The sequence below is a fragment of the Leuresthes tenuis genome, unplaced genomic scaffold, assembly GCF_036924035.1.
Source record: "Leuresthes tenuis unplaced genomic scaffold, fLeuTen1.0.hap1 SCAF_18, whole genome shotgun sequence".
Classification (NCBI taxonomy): domain Eukaryota; kingdom Metazoa; phylum Chordata; class Actinopteri; order Atheriniformes; family Atherinopsidae; genus Leuresthes; species Leuresthes tenuis.
Window position 1 is genome coordinate 13373721 of NW_027325372.1, and position 17903 is coordinate 13391623.

The window sequence follows — 17903 nt, forward strand, 5'->3', positions numbered from 1 at the left end:
GACAGTACATAAATTAAAATTGTATAATTTTCTATGTAATGACCGGAGATTCCCACAAGTCACGTGACCGCGCAGTGAAGCGTCGTCAGCGGCCCTCGCCCTCGTTAGTTGGTGGTTCAGTCGGAGTCCACAGAGCCGAGAGGAGGAGCGGAGATAGTTCAGGCCGGCAGCTGCTCGGAAATAATTACGTTAAAGGTAAGTGTGTTACCGTCTGTTTACACCATACTCGGCGTCTTTATGTGTTTTGTCTGTCGCGTTTTTTATTTTTATTTTTTTGCTTTTTGGCAGCGAGACAAACGACCACCGCTTTCCTTGGATACTGTTAGCATCCAGCCTGTTGGCAACCGTCACGTAACGTCCGCAGGATAGAAAGCCGTATTATGCAGAAAATATCTAGAATGGCGGTCTGGTTGTAAAGAGAGCTGACAACACAACAAATATCGGGGGGTGGCGCGGTGTGTGGTAGCTGCCAACCCCCCTCAAAAAAACAAAAACAACCCTTCAATAGGAATAAATTCATTTTGATGAGCTTTGCTGTGGTGCACCATCTGACAGTTTGTTTACGTTCAGCCTGTAATGGCCACCTGGTGTTCGTCATGGCGGTTATATTTGTGAATATATCGCGGCGAATGACCGCATAGCGTATATTTACGTGCTATTGAGGCCTACATAAAGATGCGGCGTCTGCAGGTGCAGCAGTATCAATGCTGTGTTCATTTTTCTGTTCTGCTTTCAGTCGATCACAGCCTCCAAAAAAGCAGATTAACTATGTCTTATTCCTCTCGGCCCCGGCTGGCTGTTTTTCTGTAATCTCCCTTTATCTTGCAAGTCACTTTCCGTTGCATAAAATTATGATCTGTGTAGCTTTTGAGCTGTGAATATATTGATATATGAGCAATAACGAACAGGTATTGATTATCATCAGTGACAACGGCCAGTCTGTACATACACATGCTTTCTTTTATTTATTTCTGATTTAAATATGGGAGCCAAATGACAAGTGTTTTAAAACCATTTTCTGACATTTTCCAGTCAAGTGCATTGGATGTTAACATCTTGAAATGTGCCTCATACATTCATTAATATTTCAGTTCACCCACAGATTTTTAGGGGATACCATAGATAGATTCGTGCACAAACTAATACTTACCAATGCTTTTAGGGTGTTTATTTCTCTGAATAATCAGTTGTCTCCCGAAGACATATAGTGTCACTTCCTCTATTATCATTAAATACACAATCCATTGCTTGTTGAATGTACACATTAACCAGGAAAACTACTTAAACTTATTTCATATGTAGTGATTTCAGTTAAAACAGTTTATCCAAAGTTCAAATTATGAAGTTATAATACATGATCTGATAAACTATTATTTATTCTTTTAAGCCTTTATTGGCATCCAGTCATTTTGTATTCCAGGATAGATAAGATGATCCACACTGATCTTTCTCTGGCAGCTGACACATTATTATTGACTCGTCTAAATGTAGGATCAGAAAATTGTATTAGAAACATATTAAGATGTATGTTGCTAATCTCAGGGGAATTAACAAGGGCTCCATTCCTCTTCTGCAACAGTGCAAAGCAGAACTGTCTCTTACTGGCATGCAGCCCTCATTAATGCCTTTGCCATAGTGATACTGTGCACATGTTGTGTAAATGACACATTTAAAATATATATATATAAATATATATGACAGCCCTAGATCTTACACAGATTTACAACAATTGTATTATTGTTTTTGCTCTTTACCTTTCTTGTCTCTTTCAACTGTCCAACAGATGATTTGCTTTGGTGTGTTGTTGACAGTGACTAAAGTTTTTCTTCTTAAAGTCTGACTGACTTATATTAAGTGAACCTAATGGGATATTTTGATGCTGTCATGCATGGTCTATTATCAGACCATGAGCTGATGTCATGTGGCGCTGGTAAGTGTCCTCGCTTTAGGATGCAGTTGTAAACTTACTGGTTTGAAGCAAGTCTGGGAATACTACATTTCCACAGGGCCTTGTCCCAAAAAACCCTTTTTTGTACCCAGAATGTTTTGAATGAGTCAGTGTTTTTATGCTTGAGTTTTGTTTGGTGTGGTGAATTTACTGTATTCACCCTGGTAATGCTGGCATCTTCCAAACTGAATGGAGTGAATATTTGACTTTAACTCTAACTTGCTATAACTTTGGTTATGTAAATTCCTGTACAACATGCTATTCTCACGTAATAGAATTTACTTTCAGTCTTAATGAGAAACAAAGCAGGTATTTGGTATAAACTTTAACCGTCATCTCTCTGCCATGAGGTAAAACATTCCATTAAGTCAAGAAAAAATGAGAAACATTCAGCTGTAACATGAAGTTAATAAAATAAAATTTTCTCTGTATAGAAATAATATAATAACAAGGTACTTTTCAGGTTTTTGTATTGCTGTACAGTGTTAACTATCTGATGCAAGTCTGCAGGTTTGACCTGGTCAGAGCTGCTGCTGACACAACGTGTCACGATGACGGTGGCTTTCCTCCCTAACTGCTGCATTGGCTGTCTGATAAAGTGAAAGCGCAACTGTTTTACACTGGGACAACAAATGTCATAATTCTACACCGACTGCTTTTCTGAGCTGGCGTCAACACAAGTCCGCTCTGTACTAGGTGCAATGTGTGCGGGAGAGACAAATGTGTTACAAAAACTAACCCTACAGAGTTCCTCTGTCATCATGTGACCATGAAGCAGCCTTTTTGTTTTGCTTTTATCAGCCTGTTTTGTACTTTTGGCAAAGTAGTGTCTGTCTTAACAGTCTTTAAAATGAGTTATGTTTTTTATTTGAATCAGTCATGGGTAGATCAGCATACTTATCAGCATACATAAATGATTTTATTTAAAATGGATTCGATCACAACTTCTCATTCAACATCACATTTAGCAGCCTGCGAACCTCCATGTTGGCCCCGCTGTTTTGTGTGGTCGCTCCTGTTTTGTCTCTGCGTTTCCTGATGTCGCTCAGGCATGCTTATGGCATGTTGTGCATGGGTTTGTCGAGGTATTGTGCTCGTCTGATTGTGTTAACTAGGCTTCCTGGCGGTATTGACTAACCCACTGAATCTGTCCCTTTAACCTAATTCCCCATAGTGATAGCTATCGGCAGAGGCCAGGGATAGTGGCACTGTTTTTATCCACCGCATCTCTCCTAAGAGGATTTGAAATCTCCCACGTAATACTTGTAAAGCTGTATGAACCCTGTTTTAGACCTGCTCCTAAAGAAAGGAAAGGAGAAAAAGGAAAAAGAAAATAAACGCTGTGTCTTTTCAGACACTGAGGTTAAACTAATATGGTTTTGTTCATTTGAGCTCAGAGGCTGTTGGAGAGGGCGCAAACGTTCAGTGCCCTTAACTAAATTTCTCTCATGTTACTCGTCTATTTTTAATACCTCTTCCTCTGTTTTTATGGTGCTCTTATGATCATTACAGATACAAGTATATAACTCAAGATAAAAGAAAAGCCCCATTGTCATAACATCAAAGAAGAAGACTGTCTGTGCTGACGTAGCTGTTGTGACTCTGTGATCATTTAATGATTTTAGTGTCTCATTCGCTGCCATGTGTTCTGCCTTACTTTGGATTATGCAAGGTAATCAACAGATGAAAAATATATGAACAGAGCAGTGCAGATGAATTCGGCATTAAAAAAAGCACAGTGTGAAGTTACTTCGGTTGAACATCTTCTATTTATATTATCATGTTTAAAAAAAAAAAGCAGATGATTATTTTTTCTCATGGTGGTCACTGAAGTTACTTACCGGTGAAGTACAGAGTGGAAGTGAAAATTATTGCTTTTGAAATGTCATTTTCTTTTTCTTCCCTAGACACAGTTTCTCTTATTGATCTCTCTCTACTTGTCATTGTTGCATTTGTCAATAATCAGCTCAAGGTTCATTGCATTTGTCTGACAAAACAATCCATTTGACTACATCACCGTGAACCTAAAGTAGCTGTGATAGGCTGTTTTTCCCTGATATCTTGTATACTGAAACATTGAATGGTGAGAGTAAAACAACATGAGCCTATTGGGGTTCATCAGTGATGAAAGTCATTTTTGGTAAGTATTAATAGCTTCCGTTAGTACTTCAGTGGTGATTTGAGCGCCTAACAGTGAACTCCTGAGAAACAGCTTAATTGCTGCCTGTGGACATTCGACTGTGAGGAAATTACATGCTTTGACAGCATGTCTTATTATCAGTTGATGACTCTTGAGTCGTATGTCTCCTTCAAGTCTGCACTGGGCATAAAAAGCAATGGAAAAGTACTTTTATTTTTTCATTACCTCGGGGCAATATTAAGAAGAATTGTGTTTCTAAACAAATGATTGAGATGGTTCTTTTTAAAACTAATTAAAATGTGCACTAACAAACAGTTTAGCAAGACATTAAAGAGATATTGACATACGTGGGTGGAATCTCCTGTGTGACATAAGCAGATCCAGCTTCATAGCCACTTGGAGCCAGTCTTTACAGATAAATTAATCTATTTTGTGGAGACAGTGGGGTTACATGGCACTGTAAAGAATCGGGTTAATGGCTTTATTACAATAAGACTGAGTTATTAAGTTCATGTATACACCTTAGTTTGACTTCCTTGCCGTCGGATTAAGACCCAGAGATAACTCGGTTGATAGGGGCACTAAACGTGCTTGTAGACGGTGAAGCACGTGGTGAATTGGATTTTGCGTTCTGCGCATGCTCGAGATTTTTTTTCCCGGGGTCGTGAACCGGAAGTCAAAGGAGACGATATTACTGTTGTTGTCGCCGCCGTCAGAAAGAAATAAACAACGCGATGGAGAATGCTGCGCTATACATCGCGTGTGTGCAATAAGCATGCTCAACACAAACTAAATGTAGAGGGATGTAGCTTCATCGTGCTCTTCGATCGCCATCTTTTTCGGATGCCTGAGCTTATTGTTGTTGGTGGTGAAGAGATCAACCAGAAGTGGTTCTATTAGCGATAGTTGAAATGGGTACGGCTGGGATAGGCTCCAGCGCCTCCGCGACCCAACCGACGGATTAAGCGGGTATGGAAAATGGTTGGCTGACATGGGTACAGCGCCACCTATCTTATGACATGCTTTGTGCCAATGATTCCATTTATTCACCACCATGTATACTAGGATTATTGCCCTTGCACAAATAAGGAGCATAATCCAACTATAGCTATAATCGAATTAATCTCATCATGTAGACCCACTGCCTGAATACAGATCAAACAGTTAACTGACTGATGGGTTCTCCTAGAAATTTAGCATAATTTTGATCCTTGTATAAAGAATGTTCCCGCCTGGTTCAACCGTTGTTTCCAGAGGTTTTGGCTCCTGAGATTATAATTGCAATCTGATCTGATCTTAATGGAGAATGTCAGCATGAAGCACTGGCAGCCTGTTTGTCTGCAGTGTCTCACTGCGCTGTCCTAGTGATGCACAGACGGGGATCATGAGGACACCCTCTGGAGTCTGAATGCATTTGCCAGAGCAAAATGGAGCAGAGTTGCATAACGTTCTCTTGTTAATTCAGTCTGGCCTGGAAAGAAGGAGGGGAAGCAGCACAGACGGTAAACATGACTCTTAGTGCTCAGGTTTGCATCTGAATGCATATTCCTTTCATTTGGGGTGTTTTTAAAGGTGGTGAGATGTGACAGATACAAAGTAAATACAGAAGGTGTGTTTGCATGTACATACACGGCTGTGTAAAAGCATTGACCAAACAGCACAGGCCCATGCAACACGCACCACTGCAAAGCCATCCCTCTCCCCTCCTTCAAAGTCATCAATTAGCTCAGTGGATTGTGACTCCCCTCCTGCCGAGAAGTTTTCTGCTGTTTGACTGTGGCAGCTTACAGAGAGATTTCAGTTTCCGGCTATGTGGATGTAGATGTCTCTTAATTGGTGTTAACTGCAATGGAAATTAAACAGAAATCAGTTTTGTAGCCTGTGGCAAGTGGGGTGGGGATGGAATCAGCGCAGTATTGGACAATGCGTCAGACTTCTCCGTTCACCAAAGCAGATTAACCTGTTCAAAGCTTTATAAAAAAATAAATAAAGAAAAAAAGAAAATGTGCTCTAGATACTAAGCCTTAAAAATCAGTTTTAAAAATACAGTCACCTAAAAACCTGACAGAAGTGTCCACTAAACCTTTTCCATCCCAGCTTCTGTTGAAGCTACAAATATGAAATAAAACCATGTTATTTTATATTAAACCTTCTTTCTTCATTAGTAAAATATTCACCTTACTCTTATGTTTGTTTGTACTTCAGTCAGATTTTATGTTTCTTAAAGATTTTGAAAAGTCCAATAAGATCAGGTTTCAAAGGTAAAAACAAGAAAGTGTCTGAAAGCAAATGATGTGTATGCTCCATCCCTTCTAAATGGGTTAATTGTACATTTGCATCCATTTGTACTCCGGCAGCAACAGCGTAAGCAGTCTCTCTCACCGTCTAGCCTTCCCTCACCTTACATGTAACACCATTACTGTCAATAAGTGAGATTGACAGTTTCGTATTGCCTGAAGTGGAAATGTCCACCGAGATCTCATTCATTCACAAGAATCTAATATTCTTCCTCTTCTCTGTTCACGCTGACACAACTTTCCATAACTCCTTTTCAGATTAAAGTGACGTCTCATCCAAAAGGATATGAACTATTTAGGCCTATTTTCCAACAGTAGCTCATTTGTTGCTGCTTTCAAACTTGAATAAAAGGAAGCTAGGCTTTTTTTCTTTTTTTAAATAAGTTCTTAAAGACATTTTACCAGAAGAACTGAAGAAACCCTTCGGTTGGTGTTGAATGGGGAAAAGTCTTTTAGACCTTATAAAAGAAGAATCCAAGTATTTATGAAGAGCAGCTGAAGGAATCCCTGTTCCAGGACAGACAGATTTGCACTAAAAGTTCATAGAAGAATGCTTTTAAAAGGATATTTTTACAGTGAAGCATTCACCAGGACTTTATGTATGTTTTTTAATGCTTTTTATATAAACATAGTCTTTGGAAATCCAACTTGTATACTGTGTGATGATAACTTAGTTGTATGTTTATGAAATAGAAAGACAACATCTTGTTGCTCGCTGTCCTCTGTTCATGCAGCATTATTTGATTTTCTGTCATTTGTTTAATCCTGCAGATGCACTGTTTGTATCTTTGCCAGTTTGAATATTATTATCTTGTGTCTGCTTCCTTCATGGAAGGTTAAGAAATAAGATTCAACATCAAGTTGTGCAAATATCTCCAGTGCAAAAGCTTGGATTCAGACCTCTGTACATGTGCAAAGTGTATTGTTGTGGAATTCAGATATTCAAGGAGTAATTATTGTGTAATTCTGCTTCTTTTCATAGATTATTGCAGCTGTGAGCATTCCTTCACACCATGTCTCAGGACAAAAGTGGATACCCTACTATGGGTGAGAACAACCCCCTTCATAACAACATCTATGGACCCCCTCAGCCAGGTTTCGGCATGCCCCCTCCCAACTACAGCCAAGGTCCAGGGGGACCGTACCCATCAGCTGGTGGGTATGGACAACCCGGCTTCGCCCAGGCGGGTCCAGGTTTCGCCCCTGGTCCCTACCCGCAGATGCCGTACCCTCAGATGCCCTATCCACAGGGACCCTACCCTCAGGGGCCCTATCAACAGGAACAGCAGGGCTTTCGTGATGACCCCATGGGTGAGTTGTTTAGCACAAGGCCTGAGGCAAAAGAAAACATGAAATGAAACAATGTGTACCATACAAAGTTGTTATAATTTCCCACTTACTGCATACAACTTTTCCATGTTAAAGCTATCACTTGGGATCGATAGATGGATGTCATTTTGTCTTCTAATGAATTTCTACACTGCTTGACGGGCAGTTTGAGCATATTTAACAGCCCTTCTAACAGGATAGCACTTTACTTGAGCCATTTTAGATGAACAGGCAATCAAGTGATAATCAATACTGTAATCTGTTTACTGAAAACAACACAAACGACTGGCCATTTGCTTTGCTCCCTGCTTCATTTAACCATCTTGTGATCGTTATTTAGGAGCTCCTGCGGGCAGCCCTGGTTACCATGGCGACGTGCCTCCATCTTACTACGACAATGAAGAATTCACCAACTCTGGCTTTGAGGACAAGAGCATCCGACAAGCCTTCATCAGAAAAGTAGGTCAATCTGTGTTCAGTAGGTGAATTGGTTCAGAAGGCTGGAAACTAAAGCGTGTGACGTTACTGTTACTCACACAAAGTACAAAATACTACCAAACATGATTCTTCATCTCTAAAAATTCCGCTTGTTTTCTCTTCATTCTCATCAGGTCTTCATGGTTCTCACAGTGCAGCTCCTGGTCACTTTCTCCTTTGTTGCCGTCTTCACCTTTGTCGATGATGCCAAGTACTTTGTGCGTCGCAATCCTTGGACATACTACGTGTCCTACGCAGTCTTCTTTGTGTCTCTGATCGTCCTGAGCTGCTGCGGAGACTTTCGCCGCAAGCACCCCTGGAATTTGGTTGCTCTGGTAGGAACATGCCCTAATGATTTAAAAAAAGAAATTTACAAAAAAATTAAAAAAGAATAGAAACTGATTTTGTCATATTCATCTGTACAAACATAAGGACAATCTTAGACAAAAAATATGCAAAGTGAACTGAAACCAGAGGTGATGCAGGTGTGGAGTTCAAGCTAATAAAGCGTACAATTTAAAATGCAGAAATGGGGTTTAGGTGGACACTGTGAGGTAAAAACCTGATCTTTAAGAGGGTGCTTTGGCTTCTTTAACTACTTTTTTTGGGGGTTTTTTTTCTGTTCTGTCCTGCAGTCCATCCTGACTTTGAGCCTCTCCTACATGGTGGGCATGATCGCCAGCTTCTACGACACAGAGACCGTCATCATAGCTGTGGGCATCACTACGGTCGTCTGCTTCACGGTCGTCCTCTTCTCTCTGCAGGTCAGCACCCGCACAAACCTGCGGATTCTTTATTCAGATAACCCACACACATGCACATCACCCCTCAAATTCTTTTATATGTCATCAATAATTGAAGAAAAAGGGGGTGAGTCTCCTCTCATCAGTTTTAATATTATAAACCTGTTTGATGACGCCCTTTCCAGTGAGGGAGTGCTCTCACACTACGCTGTCTTTTCAGAAACAAGTTAAAGTGGTTTAAAAGTTTTCAAATAGCTAACGCTGAGTGTTTTCTCTCGTTCTTCACCACAGAGCAAGTACGACTTCACTTCCTGTCGGGGCGTGCTCTTTGTGTGCCTGATCGTGCTGGTGCTCTTCTCCATCCTCTGCATCTTCATCCGCCACAAGATCCTGCACATCGTCTATGCCTCGCTGGGGGCCCTGCTGTTCACCTGCGTAAGTTTTTTTTTTTTTTTTTTTCTCATGTTGCGAAATAAAAAATTCCAAACCTATACTCACTTATGATATTAGCATCTCCAGAGTGTGTCCGTTTGTTGCTTCTTGCGTGACGATAAAATGATAAATCGTTTATTTGAAGGATCCTCTGCAGTTTTAGGCTTGTTCATTTTCCCCCGTGAACATCAAAGTGTTGTTCCACCCGCTAGAGAGCCTGATTACAGGTGTGGAATGTCAGTGTAGACACATTTCAGGTGGAGAGAAGATTCACCTTTCTTTGTTCTGAATGCTCCCAGCTTGTGAGTGTCAGACTCTCTGAATATTTAATTAAGTCGAGAATAACACGAGTGCTGCGGTTCAACAGAAGAAGGAAAATGCCAAGAAGTTTCACTGAGCGCGTGTTGGATGGAAAACGGCTCTTTGTGTGTCGCTAAATGTTCTCTAAAACACACGTTCTGCTTTGCGATACTTTAATCCTGGTGTTTCCCCAAACATAGATGATACTTTGGTGTTTTTTGTCAGTCTGTTTATATATTTATTTTGCACATGTCCAAAATATTAAAGTGGTCTTGGTCTGCTTCTCTGTCTCAAACATGAACTTAACATCAGTCTGTCTGCTTTTAATGCACACATACACATATCAGTACTTTATCATACATGAGTGAGACAGTTTGGATTATTGTTAGATTTACCTCTTTTTCAGACACTTTTTAATGAGGTAATAAAGTATTTCTGTGTTAATCATCTTAGATGCAGAGTGTATAAGTGTTATTTTTAAATGACAAATTCCACCGTTTACTCTGCAGTTTTTGGCTGTTGACACCCAACTTCTTCTGGGCAACAAGAAGCTGGCCCTCAGTCCAGAGGAGTACATCTTTGCCTCCCTCAACCTCTACACTGACATCATCAACATTTTCCTCTACATCCTGGCTATCGTGGGACGCTCCCGTGATTGAGGCTGCACCTTCAGGAGAACAGCAGGGAGACGGAGAATGTCTCCACCTATTGTTAAACGTTGCTAACATGCCCTTTCTCTCTGCCTCGTTTAACTTTTTCCCCATTGTTCCCTCACTCATCTCACACACACACACACACACACACACTTCTGTCTTTTCAGCACGTGGTTTTGCTGTGGAGGAGATGCAGCATGTCATAAAATGAAGCTGAGAGGGGGCATTATTTATTCACTCCCGTTCAAACTTGGCCATTAATGGCGAATCGTAATGGTCTGTCCTCAGTTTTGACCTCTCTGCTTGCTCTAACTGTCGTCTGCTTCTACTAACACAGATGGCTGCGTCTACATCACCCACCCCACGACTTCCAGCTCGTCTCGGCACATGCAAAATAAAAACGTGTTATCCTCTGGGTGCATGACACTCAGCCCTGCCATGCTGCCGAGATTTAACAGGAAAAACAAACAACAAAAAAAAGTTTATGGATGGGGGCGGGGGGACTTATTGATGCAAAAAAAACCCAGCTTTGCCTGAAGTTAGTGTTCGAAACACCCACCCCTTTCAGATCTCTTTTTATTTCTTTACACTTGTCTGTCCTTTCCAGCCCGCTGGTGTGAACTAACTGTGCATGGCAAAAATCACAAACACAGCTGAAGATGCGGCACAGATGCGATTCTCTAGATCTACCAGAGGAAAACCTCTAGCTCGCTTGTTGCAGCTGTACATAGTTGAGTGTAATACTGTACGTGATGCCAGTAAATCCCCCTCTTCCTACCTCTGAAGGCATGCTGGAGAGATTTGTACAGATGTGTCGCTTTTTGGGGAAAATGTGCTCTGATATACAACGTTTTAATGGCTTAAGAATGAATATCTCTGCTCGGCAATTATGACACACATGAACATAAAGAAGTATATATTATAAACAATGTATCCTTGTGGAATATCTTTCCAAAAGGAAGAATTATTTGTGGATATCCTCTTTGAACACCTCTTCATTTTTCTTTGCCGTCTTCGCTGCTTCCCCCTCTTTTTGTGTGGTCACTAATGTGAAGTGTAAATCGTCCTATTTATTTTGTCTCATTATAACTAATATTGCTGTCCACTTTTCTAAGAAGCTGATCCCTTTTCAAACTCTGAAGTGAACAGACGCCGGACATGAAGGAGCTTAGAAGTAACTTGTCGAAACGTGATGTAGATAACAGGGTTGCTTTGACGGTGGTGGAGAAGAGGTCAGGGAAGCCAGAGCTATGCTATTATAAAGGAAAATGCGTGAAGGTTTATTATAAATTCATTAAACACTCCCTGACTCGAAACAAAAATAATCAACATGCACTAATAGCCAAACTCTTTCCACATGCAAACAGAGAAGTTGAAGGATGTATTTAACATGAGTATTTTTACTCCATTTTATTTTATATTAACACATCTTGCATGACCTTCGCCTCATTTGCATGTGCTGATAATGCACACACACACACAGTGTTGTTCGGCAGCCCTGTTAGGCCTTTTTTTAAAAAGATATTGTGTTTGTATCCGACTAACATGTAAGTGTACATAGGGACACCGTTGTGGTTTGATGTGTATAGATGAAGTTTGGGCTTTGTAGGTCTGTTTGCATTGTATATTTGCATCAAGTTGAATTGAATTCCTCTACACAGCTGTTCGCTTTTCATTAAAACTTCTACAGTGTAAAGATGTGGAGTGCCATGTGTTGACTCGCCACGTTTCAGCGGTTTAATTCGGAAGGAAACGTAACATCCTGAGTTTACATGAAGAAGTTGTTCTCATAAAACTAGAAGGAGGCTCCTGGCTCAAAGCCTGGGTGGATGGATGTGTGTATGAGCTATACGCCGCTATTCTCACATTTATTTGATCATAAATATCTCCAACAGCAAAATAAAATGTTGCTTAGATTTTCTAAGAGCCTAAGCTTATTTCTTTGCGACATGAACTCATTTCATGTTCACCTTTCTTCAATAAAAGATAAAGAAGCTTTATTAAAGTTTTCGTGCCATAAACGGCATTTTTCTGCTTTTCTATTCTGATGTTCATGTCCAGCATCAATCAACTTATGGCTTTGGGTCAATTTAGAGGCAAATTTTGACTTTAATTTTTTAATTTGATGCATGGATACACTTCTGAATGAGGGAGCTGGGTACAGGCTCAAGGGCCCAATGGACCACTGAATATATCCCAGAAACAGAGATACAGAAGGTATGCCAAAAGGTGTAAGGGCAACGATGGATGTAATATGACCACGAAAGATACCAATAATTGGATTGGATAAATGTTTATAAAATACAAAAATGAGAAAAAGAAAATGCCTAAAATTCTATGCAGAAATAAAGTGAAGTCAAATAAAATTACCTAAAAAGTAAATATTAAATGACCAATATAGGACAATATTATTGACTATAAAGGGGGCCTGTTATCAGCATCTGTGGTCCTTACTGTCCTCATTTCTGTCGGTCTGGGAGACAAAGTGGGCACATCGACTCAGACTGAATAAACATGAGCAAACTGGCAGGTAAAGAATAGAGTAGATGTCGCTAAAATTCGTAGTATTTTCTAGTTTGTTTTAGGTAAACTGACCCTGACTTCATTTAAGATTGGCTGAACGAAGCTTCAACAGCATATTTAGCTTAAACTAAGCTAGCAGTGTCAGTTGGCCATCTTATAACGGCTCTGTGACGGTACAGGTGCAGTTTGTGCCCGTTTTCTACTTACTTTACCAGTGCAGTCAGAGACGAAGTTTGAACTGCACCGAAGGCTTGTGGGATTCATTTAACCCACTCAAGCCTGAGTTATGTGCCCGTTAATGGCAACTAAATAATATGTGAGCATCTTAACCCGGCCTGCACCTGAAACAGGAGACTTTTCACCTAATTAATGTTTCATTTTGTGTAAAAAAAAACCCAACAAAAACAAAACAGGATTCAACATCGAGGCCATGATTAACATTACACCACCGAGAGAAGGTAATCCAGTCAAAGCTACATAACATAACATATGACTTTTACAAAGTTTTAATGTACTTTCATGCGTGTCAGGAGGAGAACTGCAGGAGCCCAAAGTTGAACAACTAATGGGAAAGCTAAGGAGACTGCAGCAAGGTATCCCCCCGACTTTTCGCTCTAAATGTTGTAAATTGCTGCTAATTTTGTGTTCGTCTAATAACAATTTTTCCTTGGTAAGAAAAGTGTAGCCTTGCGGGGGCGCTCAGACTCAACAGCGCCATCTTTTGGACAAACGGGTGACTTTGATTCTGAGTTTGTGTTATTTACACACCACCCTCGAGGAAACCGTAGCTAAATTTAACAAGTGAATGTTTGCATAGATCTTCCGCTTTTCATTTTGACCAAATTTATTGCAAGTCTGTATTTTTTACTTGACTTCATATAAGCTTTTTTTTTGTAAGCGTAAAGTAAAGCAATTTAAGTAAAAAATCAGAATGAGTCTTTAAGTGACGCTTTACATAGGTTTTAACTATACCTTTTATGCTATATGTTGCAGTAAAAACATTTTGACTTGGTTTTATGATACTTTTGTAATCTAAAAGAGACTTATGGTTGAACAAAAAAGTCATTACGTGTTGTGATGCGCATGCGCAGCATCGTGGTATGATTATTTTGAGCTAAATCGTAGATTTGTGCATTATTTATCTGAAAAAAGTTATCATAAGATATTATTATTGGGATACGCGGAAACTATCCGTTGCAATCATACATTTGTAGCTTATCTGATCATTTCAGCTGGTAACAAAGTTATATTAGAATGTGAATGAGTTATTTTGACACTTTCGGTAGTCTTTCCGCTTCCGCTTCTTGGTCGCGTTGGCTTTTCTTTTTCTTTTTATCTCAAACACCGCGAAAAACGGCAATGTTAACAGCTTCCCAAGTATAGCGAAAAGTAACGTGTACGAGAAAACACCTAAACTGGAAGTTTATATATAGGTAAAAAGTAAAATCTTTGTCGATGTGCCCACCAATAAGAGGCGCGTGTTCTGGTGACGATATGCTAATAAGCTTAATATTTCCATCCAGTTTAAAAGGAATAACAGACTGTAACCGGTGCTTTAGGAGTTTACAAACAGCGATTTGGAAATTAAGTAAGCGGACGCGTCGGTATATGTTAAATGTAAATTGTATTAATAATTTAAGTAGTTTTAAACCGTGAGCAAGACAACTGTGCGTCACGAATATAGAGTTCCTCACAGCTGTTACTCGTCCTCGTCAGTGAGGTATATCCTTACCTGTTACTCCATCCGTGGAGTTGCAGAAAATGATGAATGGAGATGCATGAGATATGATTAATATCTCCGTCTTGTAGGGAACAGCAACACCCTACTTGACCCATTCTGACCTAAATGTTCAATATTAAGAAAATTAACTGAAATATAGTAGCGTATTAAATTTTTTGTTGACATCTAAATGTTGTGACAGAAAGCAAATTATGTTGATGTAATTTCAGGTAAAACAGTCTTGGAAAAGGAAATTAGGGAGATGAAATCTGTCAGAGAGACACTGCAGAAGGACCTGGAAACTTGTGAGACTCAATCACTATTGATCCCTTGATTTGGTCCACATGTAATAACTGAACCTACTGTATGTACCTGTAGTTAAAGTCATGTTAGGTTTTGATGAGTGTTTTATGCCATGATTCGTGTTGCTTTATTGTAATGTTCACTTTAGCTCAGAGGCAGTTACATTTCCTTGTTTTTTAGTCCAGGCTGAAGCTTATCAGCTGGAGGGAATCCAAAAAGAAAGAGAAGGTACCCACAAAATCAGAGCAAACTAATTTAAATTTGTTGTCACGTGGTGTGACGTGGTGCATGTGCAGGGATTGTTCCCCTTTTAGTAAATGTAACTGAAATTAGTCTGAATATGTCGACGAGCACGATCACAGTGATGGTTTCTTTTACTCAGAGATGTGCAGGAAGTTGCAGGTCCAGTGTGAAGAGTCTGGACAGGACACTGCCAGGTAAGCTTCACACATAAGGAGAAGTATTTCATCCATTTCCTGGTGCTTTCAAAAACCTGTGCCGAACGTAAACATGCAATTGTTATTTGTAGCACTAGATGGCAGCATCTTCTCATTTGGTGGATGTCTCTAACAAAGCTCAACAGTTGTTTTAATGTCTGTTCCGACCAGTTTGACTTACTTTCTACAGTCTGTGGTAAATGATTTGGCTGTTCTAGGTTTTGATCTTTTATTTATCTCTTTGTGTCGTTTTTTTTTAACTTTTTCTCGAAGTTTCCCCCAATGCCCTGCTTTGTTTCACAGTGCCTTAGGTTTTTAAATTGTGTGGTGTCTCGGTTTATTCAGAAATTAAAACATTGGGGGAAAGAAAAGGCAACTAAGAATGACAAAATAAGGAAAGAATCAGTGAAATCTTGAATTCTAAATTTAATGAACAAAAATCACACATCAATCAGCTGAAGGCACAGATATTTTCCACCTGTAGGTTGTGTTGAGTTCATCCCAAATCAGCTCCACGGGGCTGGAGACTGTGAAGCGTACTGCTGAACACATTTCATCTTTGGTTTTGAGTCGCTGTCTTGTTGTTGGATGAAGTCCTGTCCGAGCAGCCTGGCTTCTTGTACTGCTTTCAGTACTGCTTGCAGCCCTCTTGAAGTGAAGTATTGTCCTAATAATGCATCAAAAGCAGCAGATTTTTCCTGCTCTGACTTTGTGGTCTGTGAAGAATTCTTGAATGAAATGAGCACATTAGAAAATTAAACCAAATGTATCTGTTTGGTTGGGGTTTTATTTGTACATTGTATAGAAAATGGTCTTCCAATATCAACAGTGCAAAGACATTTGGGACAGGTGTATGAAATAGGACAGATGCAGGTGTATTTTTGGGCTTTTGTGCATGTTCTACACACCATACACGTGTTTGTCTATATGTCCCAACTAATGCTGTTGTCACATTATTCAGCAACGATGTTTCACATAACGTTTTCCTAACGTCTTTTCACCTTTTAGCTGTCGTTTCAGTGTTTAGTGTTGCACCATTTCTGGATATCAGCCAGTCCTGAAAGCTTAAATTACAATAAAAGCAGGAACATCTGGGGTTCTCCAAAGCTTCTACATGATTTCATGTTATAATGTTGTAATTACATACGAAGACTATGTATAGAGAATATAGTTTATACTGTCCTTTAGTTTACTGTTTATCCTTTTCTAAGCTATCATCACATGATATCTATAAATAATCTGGCATTGATTGTCATTTAAATGTGTCTCTACACTCTTAATTGTCTGTGTAATTATTGCATGGATTCAGTATTAAAACCAGCAGGTTTGCATTAATAACCCAGTAATGAGTTAGTTTACTCGTTACTGAATCAAGCGTCATGAATCAAAGTCAAAAGCAACCCCCACAAATGGTAACGTGGTCATTCTTTTCACAAATCCAAAGGCTTTAAAGCTCGTACCAAAGCAGCCGTAGTGGCCCTTCAGCTTCATGTGTAGTTTGATGACAAGGCGTGTGTCTCGCACTCGGTGATGAAAGTGTGTGTTTCGCAGACAGCTGAAGCAGAACAAGGCGAGCGAGGAACTGCTGGAGCAATACAGATGCGAAATCCAGCAGCTCAAGCTTAAACACCGGAAGCAGCGGTACTTAATTTACAGCGAGGTGTTTGTTGCGTTGAGGAAAATCACGAATGGTTTGCAAAAGTCAGCTCTGTGCTTTCCAACAGGATGAGATTTGAAAACCAACTCGAGCAACTGATGGAGCAGCACAAGAAACTGCACTCCGTCTTTGTGAGTTTGTTTGTTTTGTCACATTAGAAAGTGATTGGGCTTCATTTCCTCATCTACATTCTTGCTAAAAGTTAAAAATGGAATGATTAAAATTAGCCTTGTTGACATTGTTGTCCCTTAAATGAGTTCTTAGGCTCCAGAGAGACTCCCAGATGAGTTGAAGAATGCTGAAAACACAAAAAGTCAGCTGTTATCAGCCGGTTAGTGTCCTCTCTTTATTTGCCCACGTTCTTCTCTCTGAGCACAGACACAGTCAAACATTTTATTTATACACATATACAGTGTTTGCTTTCCCTTTCCAACACATCTGATCATCTGCTTGTGTCCTGCGGTTCTGACAGAGCAACAGAAGCTGTCTCAGCTCAAAACACTCGACGAGGAGCTGGAAAAGGTGCAGAAACGGAAGCTGTCGGATACGGGAGCTGCACCGACCGAGCAGGAGTAAACCTGACATGTTAAACCTGTTCAGCCCGATAGTTGACCGGTGACATCTAAAATATTGGCTTTTCAAACTGTATTTCATTGGCTTTTTGTCTTATTTCTTGTCCTGTGAGGAATCATCTTGTACGTATAATCCAGCCTCTTGCTGGAATGCTTGTGTTGATTTTAAGCATGAGACCAGAAATATTTAACATTCTGTGACTGTTGAAGGGTGTTTTTCACCGGCCGCCCTCCTGCGTGCTGCTCTGTATCGATGTTTAAACGTTAATGTATTTCAAAGGGATAAAGCTCTGCCATTGTTACGACGTCGTGGGATTTTTCCTGAACATTTTAAGAAGCCTCTCATTTGAAACGGTACAACAATTCCACGAA

The 17903-nt window shown here is 40.0% G+C and overlaps 2 protein-coding genes and 1 non-coding gene across 3 annotated transcripts; all 3 read left to right on the forward strand.

Annotated features, from left to right (window-relative positions):
• Positions 1 to 88: 88 nt before the first annotated feature.
• On the forward strand, positions 89 to 12015 carry grinaa (glutamate receptor, ionotropic, N-methyl D-aspartate-associated protein 1a (glutamate binding)). Its single transcript, XM_072370124.1, has 7 exons — positions 89 to 195; positions 7368 to 7696; positions 8055 to 8173; positions 8326 to 8526; positions 8827 to 8955; positions 9226 to 9369; positions 10176 to 12015. The coding sequence occupies exons 2-7, from the start codon at positions 7399 to 7401 to the stop codon at positions 10323 to 10325; spliced, it is 1041 nt and encodes a 346-aa protein (XP_072226225.1). The 5' UTR covers positions 89 to 195; positions 7368 to 7398; the 3' UTR covers positions 10326 to 12015.
• Positions 12016 to 12792: 777 nt separating this feature from the next.
• LOC140275646 (synaptonemal complex central element protein 1) lies at positions 12793 to 17858 on the forward strand. The gene is made up of 9 exons (XM_072371151.1): positions 12793 to 12849; positions 13373 to 13435; positions 14793 to 14867; positions 15046 to 15093; positions 15248 to 15302; positions 16854 to 16943; positions 17027 to 17090; positions 17224 to 17290; positions 17432 to 17858. Exons 1-9 carry the CDS (start codon positions 12834 to 12836, stop codon positions 17533 to 17535), a joined length of 582 nt encoding a protein of 193 aa, XP_072227252.1. The 5' UTR covers positions 12793 to 12833; the 3' UTR covers positions 17536 to 17858.
• LOC140275889 (U8 small nucleolar RNA) lies at positions 14552 to 14684 on the forward strand. Its single transcript, XR_011908593.1, has one exon. It is a non-coding gene; the product is annotated as a U8 small nucleolar RNA (small nucleolar RNA).
• Positions 17859 to 17903: the final 45 nt, after the last annotated feature.

Coding starts and splice junctions, on each gene's coding strand:
- LOC140275646 (XM_072371151.1), top strand. Junction 13,436..14,792: donor GCTAAGGAGACTGCAGCAAG/GTATCCCCCCGA, acceptor ATGTAATTTCAG/GTAAAACAGTCTTGGAAAAG. Junction 17,291..17,431: donor AAGTCAGCTGTTATCAGCCG/GTTAGTGTCCTC, acceptor CGGTTCTGACAG/AGCAACAGAAGCTGTCTCAG.
- grinaa (XM_072370124.1), top strand. CDS start 7,399: ATGTCTCAGGACAAAAGTGGATACCCTACTATGGGTGAGAACAACCCC. Junction 7,697..8,054: donor CTTTCGTGATGACCCCATGG/GTGAGTTGTTTA, acceptor ATCGTTATTTAG/GAGCTCCTGCGGGCAGCCCT. Junction 8,527..8,826: donor CCTGGAATTTGGTTGCTCTG/GTAGGAACATGC, acceptor TCTGTCCTGCAG/TCCATCCTGACTTTGAGCCT.